The sequence below is a fragment of the Mus musculus genome (assembly GCF_000001635.26).
Source record: "Mus musculus strain C57BL/6J chromosome 1 unlocalized genomic contig, GRCm38.p6 C57BL/6J MMCHR1_RANDOM_CTG1".
Classification (NCBI taxonomy): Eukaryota; Metazoa; Chordata; class Mammalia; order Rodentia; family Muridae; genus Mus; species Mus musculus.
The window spans coordinates 1-22,526 of record NT_166280.1 but is presented as its reverse complement, the minus strand read 5'-3'; the positions used below and the strand labels follow the sequence as shown (position 1 = coordinate 22,526).

The 22,526-nt window shown below is 43.6% G+C and overlaps 1 protein-coding gene across 2 annotated transcripts; it reads right to left on the bottom strand.

The window, feature by feature from the left end:
- Positions 1–690: 690 nt before the first annotated feature.
- Positions 691–22,333, bottom strand: LOC100041708 (nuclear body protein SP140-like protein). 2 transcript variants are annotated; one of them, XM_017318888.2, is made up of 7 exons: positions 21,380–22,333; positions 12,867–13,029; positions 11,812–11,983; positions 6,631–6,693; positions 3,377–3,489; positions 1,827–1,880; positions 691–1,116 (listed from the first exon to the last, which is right to left on the bottom strand). In XM_017318888.2, exons 1-7 carry the CDS (start codon positions 21,409–21,411, stop codon positions 1,078–1,080), a joined length of 636 nt encoding a protein of 211 aa, XP_017174377.1. In that variant the 5' UTR covers positions 21,412–22,333; the 3' UTR covers positions 691–1,077. The 2 variants fall into 2 exon arrangements, with proteins under 2 accessions (XP_017174377.1, XP_017174375.1); XM_017318886.2 differs by lacking the exons at positions 691–1,116; positions 1,827–1,880; positions 3,377–3,489; positions 6,631–6,693; positions 21,380–22,333 and adding exons at positions 9,556–9,589; positions 9,753–9,810 and having other exon boundaries at positions 12,867–13,226.
- Positions 22,334–22,526: the final 193 nt, after the last annotated feature.

Sequence of the window (22,526 nt, the reverse complement as noted above, 5' to 3'; positions counted from 1 at the left end):
AAGGGCCTCCTGGAACAACCTCAAAATGAACCAGGTACATTGCCAAATGATAGGACATGACCCCTTAGTTACGTAGATTCCCTTGGCAGAACCCCTTGTCCCTTGGCAGAACCCCCTAGTGATGTAAACTTGTACTTTCCCTGCCCAGCTCTCCCCCCTTGAGTTTTACTATATAAGCCTGTGAAAAATTTGGCTGGTCGTCGATTCTCCTCTACACCACTAGGTGTATGAGTTTCGACCCCAGAGCTCTGGTCTATGTGCTTTCATGTTGCTGCTTTATTAAATCTTACCTTCTACATTTTATGTATGGTCTCAGTGTCTTCTTGGGTCCGCGGCTGTCCCGGGGCTTGAGTGCTTGAGTGAGGGTCTCCCTTCGGGGGTCTTTCACTAACACCTTTGTCATGTCCAAAAGTGGGAATGTTGAGGATCTAACATTAGGAGAGCATACAAAAAAATTGGGGTACTCAGACAAAGTAGACTACATAGCAATAAAAAGGAGCCAACTGCCACTGCATTCTTCAACAAAAGTTCACAGCAGAATCATTCTGTGGAGAAAGCAACCTTTACACTAAAGAACATGCTGGGAAATCTTACTCATAAAGCACTTAAAAACAACCTAAACTAAGTATCCTTGGACAATAAGTGTCTGCCTTGATGAATAAGGGGCAACGAAAGGCACAGAAAATCTTGTCAGCTTCAAGGTCATGTTCTGTGTCTCCACAAGATTTTATTGTTAAGACATACAATTAGCAGGATCCTTCAAAGGCTGTGCTTAGGATTTGTGCTTTCCACTATCCATTTAATGTAAAATAAGAATTGCAAAGACACTGAACCCTCCTTTATGGTCATATGTTCAAATAGAAGGGTGTAGACTGAAGAAATGTAGGTTTTTTCCAGAACGCTCCTCACTTCCTGCTGAGTCCTCACTGAGTCTTTCAAATCCCATCACAGCACACCACGCCTTTTCCACATTAGTATTTGAAATTCCTCCTCAAAGGTCCCAAAGGCTGGATGAAACATGCCTCTAATCCCACTATTCAGGAAACAAGAGGCAAGCAGATCTCTGTGGGTTCCAGGCTACCATGGTCTACAATGCAGACTCCAGACCTGCCAGGACTACACAGTGAGAGCTAGTCTCAGAAATAAAATGAAATATAATATAATAAAATACAGCAATGACAAACAAATCTTCAGTCTCTCCTCATTGGTTAATTTCAAAGCTACTTCTGAATGTTTAAGAACATGCTGGAACTGCATGCTACTTTCAGCAAACTCATCCATTGCTTACCAGTGGGGTATGTTCTGAGAAATGTGTCAGTAGGTGATTTTAAAACCCTATAGAGAAATACCATCTTATGAGGACACACTCAGATATGTGGGATGTCATTGTCATGGCCACGGTTATGCAGTTCCTGACTATTCCAAAATATGCACCAGTCTTTATTGTTCTCAGGGCAAGTTACCCAAAGTTCAGTAGCTTAAAACAGCACAAGTTTATGTAAGCATTATGTCAGTTAGAAGTCTGATGTGGCTGAAGTCCAGCTGTCCACCACCCTTCACCTGTTCCTGGGGTCTCTAGGAGACAACCTATTTCCTTACCTGACCCATAAAATCAGATTAGTCACCCCTACACCAATGGTCAAAAACAATCATACTTCCCACCAAGGTTTCTAGCTTAATCACTCATGTAGAGAGTGTCCTTGTCATTAAAATAACAGGTTCAAGGTCACCAAAGTCTACTCTATTATCATACACAATAACAATAGTAACTCTGGGATTAGTTATTAGGAATATCAAAAGCATGTAAACAGCCACTGTTTCCTTACTTCTCTGCTTCTTGGGTTTTCTTGCAGGAATGTTCCTCCTGGTGCCCACACATTCTAGAAGACGGAAAGTGGCAATGGGGAAAGAAATAACAAATAGACGTTACAACCCTTAGGACCATTCACACTGCAGAGGCCTTGCCTACAGCAAAGCTTGGATTGCCATTTCTTTCCTCCCTCTTAGTAGAATCTAAGCCCAGTGAACTGACAACTGGGAATCCAGGGAGGGCCTTAGACATTGTTGCCCCACCACCACCACTACTACCTCCCTATGAGACATTTTATATGTTAACACATTTTTGTACAAATAAAATGAGAATTTGGTAGGAAGTGTTGTAGGCAAGCCCTAACTGGTTCTCTGACATGCTTGAGGGCTTTGGTTGGGAATGCACCCCAGATTGGCCTGAACTCTCTCCTCCTCCAAAGCAGAGGTTCACACAGTAGGGATGGCCTTATCATAGCATGGCAGCTAAAAAATATCTAGCTGCAAAAGGTGACTCAGCAGTCCTGGGTGGCAGGGAAGAATGGGTGTGACTCAGTACCTAGAGCAGCAGACAAGATAAGTGATGGCTTGAAGAGTTTAATTTTTCAGGTGATCTTATCTAAGACACCTAACACTGTAGATATGGAACCAGAAGATGCTACCTCCTGTAGCCAGGTAGGAACCCCACTGGGAAGATAAGGATACTAACTCACCTACAAAACTTTCTACCCCAAATATGTTCTGGTTAAAAGAAATGTAGGGATAAAGACCGGGCAGAAACTGCCAGAATGGCCAACCTGTAACTGGCCCAACTTGAGATTCATCCCATGAGCAAGAACCAATCCCTGATACTATTAATGATACTCTGTTATGCTCACACACAGGACCCTAGTATAACTGTCCTCTGAGCTCTATCCAGCAGCTGACTGAAACAGATGCAGATATCTACAGCTAAACATTGGACATAGCTCAGGGATCCTTATGGAAGTGTTTGGGGAAGGATTGGAGGCCCTGAAGGGGGTAGAAACTCCAAAGGAAGACCAACAGTAAACCAGAGCCCTGGGAGCTCTCAGAGACTGAGCTACCAACCAAAGAGCCTATAGGAGCTGGACCAGGGCTCCCAGGACAAATGTACCAGAGGACTGCCTTGTCTGGCCTCAGAGGGAGAAGATGTGCCTAATCCTGTAGAGACTTGATACACTACAGTGGGAGGGATACTTATAAGGGGGAGATCTTCACTCTCTCAGAGGCGAAGGAGAAGGGGATGACGGAAGGACTCTAAGGGGGTAGGGGACTGGGACTGGGAGTGCAGTATTTGGGGTGTGAATGAATGCATTAATGAATGAATTAAAAAAGAGTACATTTCTTCTACTTCATCTACATGTGACCAACTGACTCCATCTCCTCCCACATGGCTCTGTAAAAGTTTCTTGCTTCTCTCCAGCTCCCAACAAGAAAATGCAGAGGACTGGATTCTTGGATGGACTGGACTAGACCGGACTAGAAGCTATGGGTTCTCACTGAGCCATCCCTAACCCAGGACCGCTGGGCAGACTTATCTACTCCTTACCTCCTTGGCTGCTTCCCATCCTTGCTTCCAGGTCTTCTGGCACATATGTTGGGGAACACATGACACAGGAACACTTCTTTTCACATGTGGGTTGCTGTGCTCCTGGGCCAAAATTGTGGGTGTACATAGGTTTGTTATCTAATTTTGTAATACTGGGGACCAAGCTCAGGGTCTCATTTGTGCAAGGCAAGCAGTCTACCAGTGAGCTACACCCTCAGTTTTGTTTTGTTTAATGTTTCAGTTTTAGACAGGGTGTCACCTAATTTTCCAGGTTGACCTTGAATTTACTCAAGCCCAAGGTAGCCTTGAACGTTGATCTTCTACTGCCCCTCCCCCCAGGGGTGACACATGACCTTCCTGTAAATGTATAGATCCCACCCCTTCTCTTGTTCCTCCAAAATATTTTTACATTTCCCTTCTTTCAGTTCCTGTTTTTAATTTTTCCTCTCCTGTCTTGCCCCCTTTGTCAGAACTATATCTGTTCGATTATTTTAGGGCACAAGTCACCTTGTCTCTCATAGAACAGCAGGTCAGAAGCAAGCCTTTCCAACCCCTCTCTTGGTACCATCGTAATCTAGCACCCTGTATACTTGTTCTAACTAAGAAAATGGCTGTGCATGGATCCTGAGACAGAGACAGAGGAGAGCCCCCACTGCTGACTGCACAGATAGTCTGAACTAAAGAGGAGCTGCTTTTTGGAAAAATAAAAACAACAACAATAAAGATTAAGAAGTGAACAGAAGGCCCGGCATGGTGGCACACGCCTTTAATCCCAGCACTAGGGAGGCAGAGGCAGGTAGATTTCTGAGTTTGAGGCCAGCCTGGTCTACAAAGTGAGCTGCAGGACAGCCAGAACTACACAGAAAAACCCTGTCTCAGAAAAACCAAAAAAAAAAAAAAAAAAAAAAAAAAAAAAGATGTGAACAGAATGCCTGGTCCAGCAATCACACCTGAGATCAAATGGAGCCATTCTCTTTCCACATCTACATTACTTCTCATTTCCCATCTTTAATTTTCTACAGGTAGTCATAAAGAAAGATTTAACGTTCTTATCTTCCACGAGGAAGAATAAAACTGTGCTTTGAAAACAGTCAAAGGTAACCTTTGCTGATGTTACCAATTCCCAACCCTTCCCATTTAGCCATCGACTACCTGCTTGCTAACCATGCATCTGAAATCTACCCAATCAGAAGCGGTGTTACAAATTTTAAATCCAGCCAATCAGCAGTAGTCACCTTCCAACTGCTTGGATGATTGGTTCAGGGTAGCCTGTGCATAACCACTTCTGCTTTACAAAGTCTACAGACCCTGAACTACCTACTTCTCGAAGTTCTAGGCACAACCAACTATGGCCTTTTCTGTAGAAGACATATACTTTGAGTGCAGTGTCTCCTCCCACCCCTACCAGGACCTTCACTCAACAAGCTTTCAGCTTCAGGTATGGGAGTGATAGTCTCCAGCTTCCATATATGCTGTTATCCACAAGATCATCTGAAGGCTTCCTGGGAGTGTCCTACAGATGCAAATTCCAGACTGCTTGTGCACAATTCAGATAGTGTTCCTGAACCACCACACCAAGTGACTCAGTCTCAACTGGAGCTTGTTTCGTTGTGCTTTTATTTCTGAGTCAGGTTAGTTAGAGATGCGTGTAGAAATCAACATAGAGAAATTTCTATCTTCATTTGTAGGTACAGTATGTAGCAAGTATCCTGTCTCTATGTTTATTCTTGCTACATTCAGTCTCGGGAACTTTTAAAAAGTGTTTTTCCTTGTGTCTGCCCCTGATTCGCCCATCTTTCTGAGTAGCAGAAAATAACGGAACAAAACAGACAGATGGACGTGAAGGTCTGACAAGTTCCCAAGCCAAGCCAGCCTCACAAATTAATGAATGTGGACCCACCCACCAGACAGAAGCCAAAGTACAAAGAAGCTTGGTCCTACTCTACCATGGAACGTTCACAAAGGCACATGGTGGCTTGCCAGTCTGTGAGAATAAGTCATTTTTCTCACTGTGGATGTAACCTTGAGTCAACTACTATCAGGTCATTGATGTCCCCCTTTTAGCCCGTGCTTCTCTTGAGAGCCTGGTAGTCCACCCATGGCAACACAGTGTTCACACTGAGAACCACACATCATCCTTCCATTCATCATGGGGTTGCTGTCTCAAAGCCAGTCTCCCACGGCAGAACCCAGGCTCCTCCTTGTGTTCTCACAACCAGTCTGAGTTTTGTATTTAATAATCAGCAGGACTTAACCAATGGTTCCACTTCACAATGGAATGGCGGGGAGGGGGTGGGGGCGCAGGACGGGGGCTTTACATGTTTGTAAAGTAGCTCTATATAACAAGGGAAGAGGTTCTCTAGTGGCTCCACGTCCCCACCAGTACTTGTCATTCTAGACTATTCTCTGGGGAATGTTGCTTTCTTTGACAAAGCCCCTCAACTGTGAAGTTGAGATCTTTTTGAAAATGGAACTTCCAGATTATGTGGTCACAGATGTATTTCAGAGGTACTGAAAGATTCATCTGTGCTTGTCTCTATAATCAATCATTCTAAGCCACCAAGACCTGACTAGATGTGAAAAAGCCCTTGTCCCTTCCCTGGAATGCCTCGCCTAATCACAGTAGCTTCTCCCATCTCTCCTAAGCTCATTATCTTAGTACTTTCATGTTCTACTTTTGCTTGATGAGCAATGTGATGTTATATGCTTGAGAAGATCAGTGCCTCATCTAGACGTTTATTTTCTATGGTGTGTCGAGCTCTAGAGCAGCACTGGGTATGTCAACCCCATCCAGGGTGGGCTCCACACTCAGGAGTAGTTGATCACACAAACTTTGTGGTTTTGGGGGGTGGAGGCTTCTCTTGTTTGAGTATTTTTTTTGTTCTTTCGCTTTGTTTTTATTTTTTAAGAGAGAGCAAGAGACACACAAATACAGGCAAGAGACAGAATTTGGAGAGGATCTGGGATGAGTTGGTGATGGGAAAAGAATACTATCAAAACCCATTGTATAGCATTATATTACACCAGTAATTTATTAAAATACTATAACTTTCCTTTTGTCTCCCTATCCACAGACACAATTCTCTCAAACCATTGATCTATAACCCATCTGTTCCTTCATTACACATCTCATTCCCCATTATTTTGATCCTTGGTTCTGCCTCTATGACTTCGTCTGAGTATGTAAAGAACAGGGTCAGATGGGAAAAGGGGTGGGGTCTTTCTCTCTAGCAGACTCACAAATGAAGACTCACCTCCTCCATTGCATTTTGGGAGGCTAAGCATCTCCTCTGCTTGTTCATCATTAGTTTTGGATGCTGAAGAGAAACAAGAAGTCAATCAACCATGCAGAGGGACCAGATAATACCTCAGTGTGCTCAAGTGGAACCAGGAAGTTCAGGGAATATAAGAAAATCAGGGGGCTGGAGAGATGGCTCAGAGGTTAAGAGCACTGACTGCTCTCACATAGGTCCTGAGTTCAATTCCCAGAAACCACATGGTAGATCACAACCATCTGTAATGGGATCTGATGCACACTCTACTGGTGTGTGTCTGAAGACAGCTACAGTGTACTCATATAAAGAAAATCAGGAGTACAAGGAATCCAAATGACAACATTGACTGTGTATCACAAATAGCCAGAAGACCAAGACACAGTCCTTCTCCAGTAACCAATACTTTGTCATGAATAAAGGACCCACATATTCTACCCATAAGCATTAGGTTGTTCCAAGCAACAATCACAAGTATTTCTCCCTATTTCCCACAACAGGTAATAGATCAAAGAAGAACCAAGAAAACAAAATAACTAAGAAAGTTTCACACACTGTTCTCTAGGACAAGAGAGACAGACAGGAAGTTGCAGTATTCAGAGAGGAAAGGAGCCAATGCTGCTGACACCAGGAAGTTGCTGAACTCATGGAGAGGGGAAGCTTTGCCAACTGCATTTCCCTGAGTGTCTGGTTGAGTTCTAGAGAGTATGTTTGATGGGGAAAGATGAAATGAGAAAAGGCATTTGAGATCAAGGGCTGTTTGTTTAGTCTTAAGATGAAAGAAGAGATCTGATTTGTGAGACTGAAAAGATGGCTCCGCAGTTCAAGAGCACTTTTTGCTCTTCCAGGGGATCCAGAGTCAATTCCCAGCACCACGTGGCAGCTCACAATGCTCTGCAGTTTGGGTTCCCAAAACTGTGACACTCTATTGGGACTTCTTTGGATGCCAGGCAAGCATGTGGTGTATATATTTATACTTGCAAGCAAAATGGTCATATATATAAAATAAAATAAATTGGAATTAGAGAGATCTGATTTGTCTTTTCTGTTGGAAAAAAAATGGACAGATGTAGTAAGTAGGAGATGGTTTTACATTAGGGAGGAGCAGTCAGTATCAACCCTGATTCAGAATGGAGAAGTAGGGTCCCGGGCTGAAACAGAGACAGCAGAGGAGGCAGGTCCTCTGTCAACTCAGATATAATATGGAATTGTGCCAGTGCCTCATAATGAAGTTTTTGAAGCATCCAGATAGAGAAGTCTGTGGAGGAGGTGAAGGAAGATAGCCAGGCCTGCAGATGAGGAAGCTGACAGGTGTGAAGTTCATGTTTGGGGATCATTAACTTACAATTGGGAACAGATAAGAATGACTGGGAGAGACTGATTGTCCCTGCATGTTTTCCAATGCCACTTTGAGAGTTGGGGGCACCACAGTCTGAAAACCCACAGCTGATGTAATCGCCTTGGGCCAGAAGTTGCTTTCAGCTCCTAGCTCCTTCCCTCCAAAGTCTCAAACTGTTTCCTCCCTTCCCAGAAGATAAGATTTGCTCTCAACTTATTGTTATTTTTACTGTTGTTGCTGCTGCTGCTTGTTGATATATTCATTTTGGGGTGGGAGAGTTTCTCACATACCATGACACACATGTAGAGGTCAGAATAAAACTTACAGGAATCAGCCCTCTCCTGTATAAATGTGAGTCCCAGGGAGCAGACTCAGGCCAACAGGCTTGGCAGCAAGTATCATTTTTACTGGCTTCCTACTGGTTTTAATTCCCTCTTCTTCACTTTTTTTCTCTGTGTGTAGGGCTCATGAGTGCTTTACACTGTCTATTAGCATCTCTGTTTTATATAATCTTCTCCACATATTCTACTCTGCACCTTGTGGTGTAAGTGAGCCTAGCCCTTTCCCCCATAGCACTCATTTCCCCAGCTCAGTCCGGTCTCTTTGTTAAGCTTGCTGTTCCTTGTTTTCCCACAAAGTTGAATCTAAATGTCTCCTCTTCTCCCTGTCTGTGTGTTCTGCTCATCATCCTTTCCTATCATAGATGTCTCTGTTCACTGTGGATAAAGAGGACATCCCCTTCCCAGGTTCTCCTCAGAAGTCTTTCCCAGGCTCAGCTTCCATTTTATTCATCATGTCCACACTCCTGTCCCAACCATGGAAAAGTGGCTGAAGGGGACCAGTGCTCTTTGGTAGTGTACCCCAAATGCTGACATTAGGACTCCATGTCTAGTTAGGTTAAACACTGTCACTCATAACTCAATATCCTTGGCTGCATCTAGAGTTCTCAGCTTCCTTCTCTTGGTGTATGGTCTACACTCAAGACAGATCTCAAACACCCTGACGTGAAGCTTCTATACTGCTTGTGTCTCCTGAGAAAACTCAAATATTTAACATCATCTATCCATCTATGGGGAGGATCGGGAGGAGTGAGGTGAATTGGTGGTTAGATTGATGGATAGTTGGGTGAATGCATGGATCGATGATAGAATAGATAGATAGATAGATAGATAGATAGATAGATAGATAGATACATAGATACATAGATACATAGATACATAGATAGATACATAGATAGATACATAGATAGATACATAGATAGATGAATAGCTTAGACTGGCAGGTATATGGATAGCTAGATATTTGTATTGGTATGTGGGTGAGTAAGTGGCTGGATATGTATAGTTGGATAGATTGGTAGATATATGGATAGCTATATGCTTGAGCGCACGAGTGTGTGTGTGTGTGTGTGTGTGTGTGTGTGTGTGTGTGTGTTTGTGTTAGAAATGGTCATTAGAGAAGGATGAAGGCAGGAAAATAGTATCAGTGAGTTATTTTGTGTTCTAAAAACATAATCACCTTCCCTAACAACTGATGGCACTCTGGGCCTCTCTTCAACATTTCTTCCATTTATCCTCTGATGAGTCCTGTGACTGTCAGAAACTGAGGAGAGGCAAGACCATGACCAAATCAGACAGTTATGAAGCAGAGACTTCCAAGCACTCTCTCTGGGTTCTAGCACCCAGCACACAGGTGAGTTACTTCACCTCTTCTGAGATGCTCACCCCCACTCACCCAGAGCCTTGCTCTGTCTCTTTCTGCTCACCCTTATTACTTTCTTCTCATCTTTGGTCCCCAGTGCTCTTCCTCTACGGCATAAAGCACTGTGGAAAAACAGAGTTTGTCCTTCTAAATTGGCAAGCTTGTGGAGATAAATGACATGATTTGCAGAAACTTTTTGAATAACCATTCAATGTAAAAATCAAGATTTTGTGAAGGTATAACTGGCTTTCTCAAGGCTTGAGTGAGTGCTGAACCTCAGCTCTTGGCTGCTGTTTCTCTGAGGACCAGGTAACATGAAGTAGACATGAACAGGGAGAAGGGAAAGAAAGCTATTAGGGATTTCAGTTGTAAGCCGAACTGCATCTCAGTTACATATCCAGGTGCACACCAGACTCTAGTGTTTCTGTGCAGCCTACTAACCCTTCTGGTACCCGGGAAGGTTAGAGACAGACAGGCAGTGGGAATGCTTATATCATGGTTTATAGCTCTTCAAAATGATCAGAGGCGTGTGAAAGCCAATTAGTAAAGGCAGATGTTTATAAGTGACACAGCTATGAGAGGAAAGGCAGGGGGCTTCAGAAGGGGAAAAGAAGGCTTACAGAGACAGGAGAGAGGGAGGGAGGAAGGGAGGGAGGGAGGGAGGGAGGGAGGGAAGGGAGAAGGAGGGAGGGAAGGGAGAAGGAGGGAGGGAGGGAAGGGAGAAGGAGGAAGGGAGTGAGGGGAGAGGGAGGAAGGGGGAAGGGAGGAAGAAGGAAGAGAGAGGGAAGGAAGGGGAGGGAGGGAGAGAGAAGAAAGGGAAGGAGGGGAGAGGGAAGAAGGAAAAGGGAAGGGAGGAAAGGAGAGTGGAAGGTGGGAGGTAAGGAGGAGAAAGAGAGGGAAAAGAGGGAGGAAGAGGAAAGAGAATGAGGAAGGGAAAAGGAGAGAAAAGAGAAGGAGGGAGGGAAGAGAAGAAAAAGGAGGAAGAGGGGAGGGAGGGAGAGGGAAGGGGAGGGAAGGGGGAAAGCTACTATAAATCAAGGATGAAAGAAAGAAGAAGAAATAGAGGGATGGAGAGAGAAATAGAGAGACTCTGCTTGAACTGAGTCAGAGAAGTTATTCTGGTTACAGAGAAGCACAGCCCTGAAGAGGGAGCTTCCCCAGGCAGGATGAGTGAGGAGAAACTGAGAAAGTGCATCCTGCTGGCAACACAGGAAGTGACTTGGCTGCCAGTGACCCTCAGGTGGCAAGTGAGGAGTGAAACCCCAGCTCTTGGCCCTCAGAGCTGCATTTCAAAATGCCCAAGCAATAGGAACAGGAACCACACCCAAGTTCTGCAGCAACAGTCTACACCAGAACTGATGGACTGTGCCTTCTGCAAGGGAGAGTCCTCTAGAGGTAGGGGAGCCAGAAAGCTGAAGCTACAGGGAGCCAGTGGGAACAACAGAGGCTGATCTCTACCTGAGACCTGCTGATTTTATGTTCATTCAACAACGTGCCAGCAACTTGGTTCTAAAAGTCCACTTTGTTTTCACACTCTCGGTTGACACATGCTTCTCTCTCAAGTGTCTGGGCCCAACCTGGGCTCCCCTTGTGATTTCTCTACTCTTCAAAGAAGAAAACTGAAGTAGTAGAGTAGTCACTCTGCTGAATGACAAATTCTGCATTTTTACCATTGCATATGTCTGCAAGCCTCAGACAGAGCTGGCTCCTGTCTAAAGAAACTCATCCTTCATACTGTGTTTCATAGCATGAAAATCAGGTTCCGGCTGAGCAGTTATCTCTGTGTTACTTGGCCTATGTGTAAGCTCCTGACGACATGAGCCATATGTGTTTCCTATATTCCCCCTGTGCTTGGCATGACATAGTCTCTCATTAAATTATATGTCAACTATCAATGAAAAAATGAATGAATGGATGAGCCAGGCGTGGTGGCACACGCCTTTAATCCCAGCACTCAGGAGGCAGAGGCAGGCAGATTTCTGAATTTGAGGCCAGCCTGGTCTATAAAGTGAGCTCCAGGACAGCCAGGACTACACAGAGAAACCCTGTCTCGAAAAAAAAAAAAAAAAAAAAAAGAATGAAATTGTCTTTCCTTCCCTGAAGCAGGTGAGAGCTATAGTTACCATTTAGGAAGAAGTGTTTTAGAGTCTCCTTTAAGTCGCGGTAAACCTTCAGATGTGTTTGGCTGAATATCACTTTCAGAAGATCCCGGCTAAACTTCTTCTGTACATTGCTGAGGATGTCGTACATGACTCTCTCCACTGGGACCAGGTTCTTACATGTTTCTTGATATTCCTTAAAATAGTGAATGCAGAATTGTGTCATGATGGATTTATGGGTTATATGAGGCTTACATTGGTTCAAACACCATTTCTCTTTTTTTGTAAAATGTCTGAGTTTTGCAAATACCGAGGTGATATCTTACATGTCCTCTGTACTAACAGACCCTAGCTCATCTGAAAGAAGCTCTGATGCTGACAAATAGTAGACAGGGAAGAGAGGGTTTGATGAATAATTAAATGATATGTCTGTAAAAGCCAGGCCCTAAAAGACCATGAGTGGCAGCCTTGGGGTCCAGACAATTAACTCCCCAAGGACTGAGCTGGTCTGAAGAGCTTGAGGAAACCAAGTGAGCATAGCATCCTAGCCACAGGGCAAAGAGAATGCATAAAGAAGAAAAGGTCTTTGTTATCACCGCAGATCCCATCACTGACCTGTACCTCTCATTCTAGGGCTTCAGAGTTGCCTGAAGAACCAGGAACAACTTGAAGATAGAGAAGCAAACAGGACTCCCCGAGTTCTGTGCTCACATGACCCAACTGCCTCTGGCTCTGGGATTTGGAGTAAGTAGGCTTTGGAAGGCAGCCCAGCTTAGGTGTGTCTACTTGCATCCTAGTATCTGTTGTTACATTACACAAGTGACCCTGGGATGCTCTGCACTTCGAAGCATTCCTGCTTGCTATTCATCGCTGTCACCATGTGCCTCAGCCTCAGTTACTGCAGAGGTGAATGTAAATGGTTCCTGTGATGTCTATCCCTCCAGTTATCTTCTGACTTACAAAGGTGATGTCCCTTCATCCCTGGAGGTGCTTCAACCTGTTGGCTGCACCCAGAAGTACAGCATGATACAGCACAGGGCAGGCTTGCTGTCAGGACTGAGTTCATTCTCCACACTCACCTGAAACTTCTGCTCCGAGATGAAGTCTTGGTCTCGAAGGCTCATGAGGAAAGGAAACGGCTTGGTGATGGCACTTGCGATCTCCACCTTGTTTTCTTTGAAGTGCTTGAACATGAGCTGATAGTCATCTGACTCCTCTTCATTCTGGTCCTCTGGGATTGTCCTAGGGGACAGATTCCATGCAGAAGTAGATACTGGTTTACAAGATGCTACCAATGGCTGGATAATTACTGACATGAAGACTGGTCTGCTAATATAAAATTAAAATTTTAAACATCTCATTTAGTGATCAAGTTCTGGTGCTTTGAGTTTGATTTGCTCGGGACAGGGTTATCATCTGTAAGTCTGGCTTGCCTAAAAGTTACTATGTGACAAGGCTATCCTCACACATAGATTTCACCTGCCTCTGCTGCCTGAGTGCTCAGGTTTAAATTATGTTCCTTCATGTCCAGTACTGTGATTTGTTTTAATTGTAAACCTGACACAATCTATAATCATCTTGGATTGTATGAATCTTAATAAATGATTGTCTAGATTAGGGTAATCTCTGGGTATTTCTGTCCAGGGTTGTCCGCATTATTCTAGTTGATATGGAAAGATCCAGTGCACTGTGGATAGCACCAATCCCTAGGTAAAAGGAAATGGCTTGGTGGCATTAAGTGTAGGGAGCAAGTTGAACACTGACAGGCACGCTTGTACTCATTGCAGAGGCAGGCAGATTTCTGAGTTTGAGGCCAGCCTGGTCTATAAAGTGAGCTCCAGGACAGCCAGGGCTATACAGAGAAACCCTGTTTCAAAAAACAAAAACAAAAAAAAGAAAGAAATGAAACTGGAACACAATCTATAGACCTCAGGGTAAATGGAAATGACATTAAAATAAAAAAGCAGAACCTCTTCTTCCAGCTCATTTGTAAAGTCAACACAGTTGACCCAGGACTGAGACATGTGTGGCTCATGTGTGGTTCATCCATGGTTCCACATGCTTTCTTCTCTCCTCCTGGTTCCCCATCTCTTGCAGTAATGGAGTCTCACACTTATTAACTTCACTGCTGCTACAATGCCTGACATCTCAGGTGGCCAGTTCTCTCTGTCCAGAGACAGTGAACTGAGAACGAAAGGCCCAAGAAGCCCAATGACACATAGGAGTGTTTGTGTAATTGATTCCATTCTGGGTGGCAAATGGAAACCAATTATGACGTATGTTCATATGACAGAAGTGAGAAATCATCTGGGCATGGTCCAATGCCTGTCGTCACAACATCCTACCTTCATGGCGGACATAGCGTCTTCCTCTTTTTCACTTTACCTAGTGTTAGTCTTGTTACAATATCTGCATATTTAGACATCAGAGGACAACTTTGAGGAGTTGGTTCTCTGTTTTCACTCTTGTATGGGTTCTGGGCATCAAACTCAGTTCCCAGTGCCTGGTCAGGACCTTTATCCACTGAGGCACCCTGTTGGCCCTTATCTAGTGACTTCAAGGTTTGCCTGGGCTATACAGTGAAACCTTGTCTCAAATAATGAAGAAATAAATCAATTTCTAAAACAAAAAAGGGGGGAAGGAGAGCTGGTGAGAAGATTCGATGGATAAATGTCCTCCCCTTATAGTTTAATTTCCTGAGTTCAATCCTGGGACCTACACGGTAGAAGAGAACCAACACCTGCAAGAGGGGAAGGGAATGAGCAAAAATAGGGTATGTAAGTATGAAGATGCCATGCTGAGACCCATCATTTTCACGCTAACTAAAAAATTAACAAGAAAACTAAATCAAATAAATTGGGGCACATGTTTTCCTTTTGTTTATTTTAAATGTTTATATATATTTTTAAATTTTCATACATGAATACTGTGTTTACATCGTTTCTCCCGCTCCCTTTTCTTTTCAATTCCCTCATGCCTTCCTTTCTCACTTTCTCTCAAAACCATCTCTAATTATTGTTTTATATATAAACACACACATATATACATAACACACACACACACACACACGCGCGCGCACACACGGACATACATACAACCTGCACTCCTATGCATGTGTGTTTAGGGCTGACCACTAAGCACTGGATAACCTAACAGAGGGTTCATTCTTGGAGAATACTGGTTGATTTTCTCTTTGTTAACAGCCATTAATAGCTATGGCTCTTCATCTAGGAATGGAGTCTGGTGAGATTTCTCCCATCCACATCAGCACATCCCCTCCTGCTGCCACTGAAGATGTGTCTTTTTTTTTAAGCACTTAAAATGGCAATACCTACATGCTAAGCAATTGAGAATGGTGCCTCTCAGGGTATAGCCTGACGACCCCTGCTCAAGACTCTTTCAGATGCCAACAAGAACAAACTATTCTCAGAACAATCCTGAAATGCCATCTGCCCCTTTTCTCTTTCCTCTGCCCAAAAATGTTGGGTGATATTCACAGGTGCCCGTGGGCTGTGGCATCACAGCAGACTGAACTCAGAGATAAACAGGGCATCTGTGACTTTGACCAAGCAGGAAAGTAAGGACATTCGTGAGAAGGTAAAGCAAGATTGTATCTTCCCCTTTAATTTTATTTTAGAAAATCTTGTTATTTTTCATTAGGATGCACACTTGTGATAATGATGAACTCTTTGGTACTACTTTTAATGGATAAATATTCTAAATACCTGAAGCTGTAACTTATAATTAATGGTAAACCTCATTAAATTTAACACCAAGAGATAGCTTTTGGGGTTCTCCATAATTCTTTTAAAAGAGGTGTGGTTATGCACACCTTTAATCACAGCTCTTTGGAGGCAGAGGCAGGAGGCAGGAGGATCTCCATGAATTCAAGGCCAGCCTGGTCTATATAGCAAGTTCCAGACTAGTCAGGACTACACAACAAACAAACACAAAGAATATCAAAGTTATCTGTTACCAAAAAAATCTTGAGAGGGTCTTTTTTTTTTTTAAAGAACCTAAAATTTATATGTAGTAACATATAAAAATATACAATAATTTTTATTTTAAACTTAAGGAGGCTGTCTATGTATATGTGCTTGCTCGTGTGTATGTTCCTGGCATATGCCTGGGCAAAGAGTCCAGTTGTTCTCCACCTTATGTTTTGAGATGGGGTCTCTCACTGAACTCGGATATCATTAGTTCAGCCAGATTAGCTGGCCAGTCATCTCCGGGGATCCAACTGTCTATATTTCCCTAATTCTGGAGTTAAAAACACACACCACTACACCCTGGTTTCATGTGGAATCTGAAATGAACTCCCCATAAAATCTGAGTTGGAACTAAATTATTTCACAGACGGTAAATTCAAATACTGCAGTTTCACATGTGATGCACTGATCCAACTAGAAAATGCAGCAAATTAGTCAGAAATACAAAAGTGCCAAGGTGTCAAAACTAAACTACAAATGCCACAAAGTAATAAGCAGCGAACATGCTCACACACTGTTTAGAAAAAACAGAGACAAGATATGAAAGTTTCTCCAAAAGTCATTCTCAAGAGAATCCCCAGAATTGATCCCCAGTACTGCAAAAAAGAAAAACAAAATGAGACAACAAAAAAATAGGTAAAGGAATTCAAGAAAGAAAGAAAGAAAGAAAGAAAGAAAGAAAGAAAGAAAGAAAGAGAGAGAGAGAGAGAAAAGAAAGAAAGAAAGAAAGGAAGAAAGAATCATAAAATGTTTTACTAAAACCAAAAGGGCATAAAAAGAAAGGAAAGCCAAAAACAAAATGAGTAAAATGAAAATATTTACAAACATGGTAGGTATTTCTCTCTGTCCATAATGAGTCAAAATGTGGATAATTTAATAATAGCACAATTATAAAACAGAGTACGTTTAAAAACTGTAACTAATGTAAATAAAAGAGGGTCTGGGAGGATGGCTCAGCTGATACAGGCCTTGCCACCAAGTCTGCGGACATGAGCTTGCTCCCCTAAGAACTAACTACATGGTAGTAGGAGAGAACCAACTCCCCAAAGTTGTCCTCTGATCTCAAAAGACACATTGTGGCACCTGCACACATACAATAAATAAATGAATGTAAATTTTTTTAAATGGGGTAAGACAAGCAAAAGTGTGACCCTTTCTCCTACACTAAAAAAGCACTGAAGTCTAAAAATTATTAAATCTGAGACACAGCAAAGGCAGTGGCTAAGGGGAAACATACAGCTTTGTATGTGTCAGAAGCTAAGAGAGGCATAAATGAACAATCTTATGAGGAATGATTTCATCCCAATGAAGACAAAGATTCAATGAAATTAAAGTAGAAATCCATAGAATTAAAAGAAGTGGGCATTATGCTCACATCCTTTGGAAAGATCAATACATTATTAAATCTCTACTCAGGCTAGCGAAGGTAAGACAGACACACACTATGAATTCCACAGACAGTGCAAGGGTAGCAAAGATTAATGCAGCCATCCCTACGCCTGTCAGATTGATAACCACAACAAAAATGTCTTCAAAGACAGAAACTGCAAACACTCAGCGACAGATACCTCCACCTGCTTATATGAAAGGCACTGAGCCAGTGATTAACCACCCTATTTATTCCCAAAAGACACAGCACACTGCTGGTATCACTAGTGGACTTGACCAAATGTCACAGGAGAAATGGTGCTTTCTTAGGACATCTGCAGGAGCAGAAGTAGCCCTGACTGAGTCCCTGTTGGGGGCATCACACACCTTCATCTCATCTTTTCTATTTTTATTTTGAATTATGCATGTATGAGTCTGTCTCAGTGTGCTTCCTGCACGTGAGTACAGCGTCGTGTCCATGGAAGGCAGAAAAGGCTGTCTGATCTGGAGTTGGCATGAGAGGCAGTTGGAAGCCCTAGGATAGGTGCTGGGGACCCAACCCATGCCCACTACTAGGGCAATACGAGTGCTTAAACCTGGGCCATCTCTCCTATCGTGTGTGTGTGTGTGTGTGTGTGTGTGTGTGTGTGTGTGTGTGTGAGAGAGAGAGAGAGAGAGAGAGAGAGAGAGAGAGACAGAGAGACAGAGAGACAGAGAGACAGAGACAGAGACAGAGAGACAGAGAGAATTTGCATCCATTTCTAACCAGCTCAGTAACCAACAGGAACAGAAAGGGTTAAGAGCATCACCCACTCCCCACCTGCTCATCTTTCACTTCCTCCCTCTGAGCTAGGAAACTATGGGGACCTGACCTAAGTAGGACTTGTGGTCTCAGGCCAGAGCTGTCTTCAACCACAAGACTGGGGAGATCAGCAATTGACAGGATCAGGTTTGAACTTACTCTTAATGATCTTTCTTGGACAGAGCTGTCCTTTAGAGTGAGCGTTAGAAAGAGAAGAGAGGTCAGAAGTCACAATGAACCAGCCACTCCTACAGGAGCTCACAGGAAGTCCACACAGCACCAGACAAGCTCTGGGACAGAAGCAACGAAATGAAGCGGAGTGTGGAGTTAGGGCGACCATAGAACTCTCTGACAGCTAGCCTACTGCAGAGAAGGCTGCTGTAGTGGCTATTCCAGGTTGTCAACTTGACAATATTTGGAATGAACTACAATCCGGAATTGGAAGGCTCACCAGTGACCCTTATCTGGAGGCTTGGAGATCCTTATCTGGATCTTGGTTTGAAGATCTTGAGCCATAGTGGCTATGGATTCCAGAAGATAGAATCTCCGAGTTTAAGGAACACACCTTTAATCTGGGCTATGCCTTTCATCTGGGATTAAAGGTGTGGTGGAACACACCTTTAATCTGGGCTATGCCTTTCATCTGGGATTAAAGGTGTGGTGGAACACACCTTTAATCTGGGCTACACCTTCCGCTGGAGATAATATAAGGACATTGGAAGAAGGGAGTCTAGCTCTTGTTCCTTAGCCTGCTTGCTTCGTGAGAGTAACTGCTAGATCCTTGGAGATGTAAGTCATCAATAAATTCCTTTACTATCTAGAGAGTATCCATAGTTATGTGACTCTAGAGAACCCTGACTAATACAGAAGTTGGTACCAGAAGTGGTTCTAGAGTAACAGAAGTACAAGGATGAATCTTTTAAAATACTGGAATTGGCTTGTTGATCCACCAGCACTTTCAACTATTGAAACCTCTCCAGATTCTCTCCCTCCTGGGAGCTCAGAGAATTTTGAAGACCCATGGTTGAAACTATATTCCGAACTTAAAGAAGCTAATGCCCTTGATTTTCTTAATGAATTAGGTGATTCAGTGCACAAAGCTTTCTACAAAATGGGGAAAAAATCGGAAAATGATTTTACTGGCTGGCTGCTCTTAGTATCTGTGGAAAAAATGATGAATGAAAGGAAGGAGTTGTGTGATAAAATCGAAAGGCTCCAGACACAAGTAAACGATCTAAAAGTTGCTAAGTGTGTCCTTGAGGAGAATCTTCTCTCTTGTAGCAATAGAGCTCAAGTTGCTGAAAATCAAACGAAAACTCTCATTGTAAGATTGGCTGAATTACAGCGAAAATTCAAGTCTCAGCCTCAGAGTGTGTCGACAGTTAAAGTAAGGGCTCTAATTGGCAAAGAATGGGATCCTACAACATGGGACGGGGATGTGTGGGAAGACCATGTTGAAGCTGAGAATTTTGAATCTTCAGATTCTCAAGGGTTTGCCCCACCTGAGGAAGTAGTACCCTCAGCCCCACCCCTTGAAATAATGCCTTCCCCACATGAGGAAATTAATTTTGTAGAGTCTGATAAACCAGCAATGACTTTCACTACTGATGTTTCTCAAGGCCCACCAATAGTTTCTTCTAGACCTGTAACCAGACTCAAAGCAAAACAGGCTCCTAGAGGGGAGGTAGAAAGTGTAGTCCATGAGGAAATTCGCTACACTACTAAGGAGCTTAATGAGTTTGCTAATTCATTCAAGCAGAAACCTGGTGAATATGTGTGGGAATGGATTTTAAGGGTGTGGGATAAGGGTGGAAGGAACATAAAACTAGAGCAGGCTGAGTTTATTGACATGGGTCCTCTGAGTAAAGATTCTAGGTTTAATACAGAAGCTCGCATAGTTAAAAAAGGTGTCAAAAGTTTGTCTGAATGGTTGGCTGAGGTGTTTATCAAAAGATGGCCTACTGGAAATGACTTGGAGATGCCTGATATTCCATGGCTTAGTGTTGATGAAGGGATTTTAAGACTAAGGGAAAGTGCAATGCTAGAGTGGATATATTGTGTAAAGCATAATTGTCCACAATGGGAAGGTCCAGAAGATATGCCTTTCACCAGCTCTATAAGACGCATATTGGTGAGAGGGGCACCAGCACATTTGAAGGGTTTTGTTCTTTCCCTTTTCCTTGTGCAGGATCTTAGAATTGGAGATGCTTCTGCTCAATTAGATGAATTAAATTCACTGGGTTTAGTTGGATTCCGAGGTAACAAGGGCCAGGTGGCAGCATTGAATCGCCGGAGACAAGGTGATTCTAGTTATTATAATGGACAGCGTAGACAAAAGAATGTTTATAATAACATACCCAGTAATGGTCAGCACAGGAGAGGTAAAATTTATAATGGCATGACTCGGTTGGACCTTTGGTACTGGCTAACCAATCTTGGTGTTTCCAGGAAATGAAATACATAGGAAGCCTACTGCATATTTGTTTGATCTGTATAAGCAGAAAAATTCTCAAACAAATGAAAGAAAGGCTACATTAGATAGTGGTAAACAGCCAAATGAAAGAAAGGCTACATTAGATCGTGGTAAACAGCAATCTCGGCCAGTGAATCAATTTCCAGACTTGAGACAGTTTGCAGATCCAGAACCCCTTGAATGAAGGGGTGGCCAGGTTCCGCTGAGGAAGGATCTTGATAAGACACTCAAAGGTTTTGCTGTTACCCTTTCTCCAGTTCTTCCCCAGAGGGACCTACGGCCTTTTACAAGGGTAACTAACTGTACACTGGGGAAAAGGAAATAATCAGACTTTTCGGGGTCTGCTGGATACTGGTTCTGAGTTGACACTGATCCCAGGGGATCCCAAGAAACATTGTGGCCCTCCAGTTAAAGTAGGGGCTTATGGAGGGCAGGTGAGTAATGGAGTTTTGACTGATGTCTGACTCACAGTAGGTCCAGTAGGTCCCCGGACACATCCTGTGGTGATTTCCCCAGTTCCAGAATGTATAATTAGGATAGATATACTCAGAAATTGGCAGAATTCTCATATTGGTTCCCTGAACTGTAGAGTGAGGGCTATTATGGTTGGAAAGGCCAAATGGAAGCCTTTAGAGTTGCCTCTGCCAAAGAAAATGTCCAACCGAGTCATGCCATTATAAATTTCACCTCTCCTATGCTGACCATTACTGGGTATGTTATTATAAACATTCTTTTGTCTCCGCTGTCCATTATAATAACTAGAATCACCTTGTCTCCAGCGATTCAATGCTGTCACCTGGCCCTTGTTACCTCGGAATCCAACTAAACCCAGTTCTTCTTTTCCTTATGAGATAACTGTCTCAAATATCTGTGGGCCTTGGACCCAGCTTGGGCGGCCCTAGTAACACATTTAAAGGCAGATCTTAGCAGAGACAAGGGACAAGAGAGAATGGGACTTACCTGCTGCTGAGTTCATTGTCGCCTCCTGCCATCCCCTACACAGACTCCAAGGAACCGGTTCAGGGTAGACCGAACCCCTCTCAGTCTCTGGGAAGCCCAGAGAGAACTCCTTCAGGGGCCTCCAAAGAGGAGAAAAAGGAAAGTGAAATTGCTTAACTATGACAACACTGCACTAATGCACTGCCCTCCACCCCCAGTCTCTGCCCCAGAGGGGAGGAGCAAAGACAGCCCAAGTCCCCAGAAACCTGGGACGCCTGCTGCCTTCTAAGGAAAGAAGGTGGAAGGGTCTGTTTCAGTGAAGGGCTCAGAGCTGTCTAAGGCCAGCTGGCTGGTTAGGATAGGAAGAAAGTTGTCCCTTAACCCTAAGCGGGGGCGGTGCCTGGAAAGACCAGGAAGAGTTAGATTGTCTGCAGTCTCTCAGACTTGTAACTGTCCTGGCACCCTAGTAAGTCAGAACCAGAGAAGCTGGGACCTGATAATTGAGCAGCAGAGTAGGAAAAGTCGGGTGTGGCTTCATAAAGTTTTTGAAGCTTCTGAAGGTAGCTAGAGCAAGAGACCGCCCCCAACCCCGCCCACACACCTCCAACCAACCAAAGGCAAGTGCAGAGAATCCAGGCAGAGCTGCTTGCTAAGGTGTGACACTGACAGCGAGGCAACACAGGGCTTCAGCAATTTCACCATGGTCTTGAGAACAAGAGGCATCTCACAGAATTCGGAAGTGGATCACAGCCAGTCGGGGACAGTATCATTTTTGAAGAATGGGTGCCTTACATTTACTCTGCACAACTGTTGCTCTTATCTGGAATGCTCATTCTCATTCTGTAAGTTAGAAAACCAGCCTGAAGTGGAAAGGTAAAGAAACAGGCGTAAAGATGCAAATAAAACAAAAGCAACCAACAGAAGCCTGGAAATAACAGGCAAAACAGAGGCTGGAAATAACAGGCAAAGCAAGGTGGCTAGGGACGAGGGCCTGTCCAGGGCTCCAGGCTCAGACCTCTGCTGAAGAGGTACAAATTACTGACCTGCAGGAACAGGTCCCAAGAGTACAGGGATGCAAACAAAGCCATACACCAAAAAAAGTACACTTTATGTCTTCATTTATATGGCATTTCTGCGCCGGTCAAACTTAGCTGTGTAACCGATGATC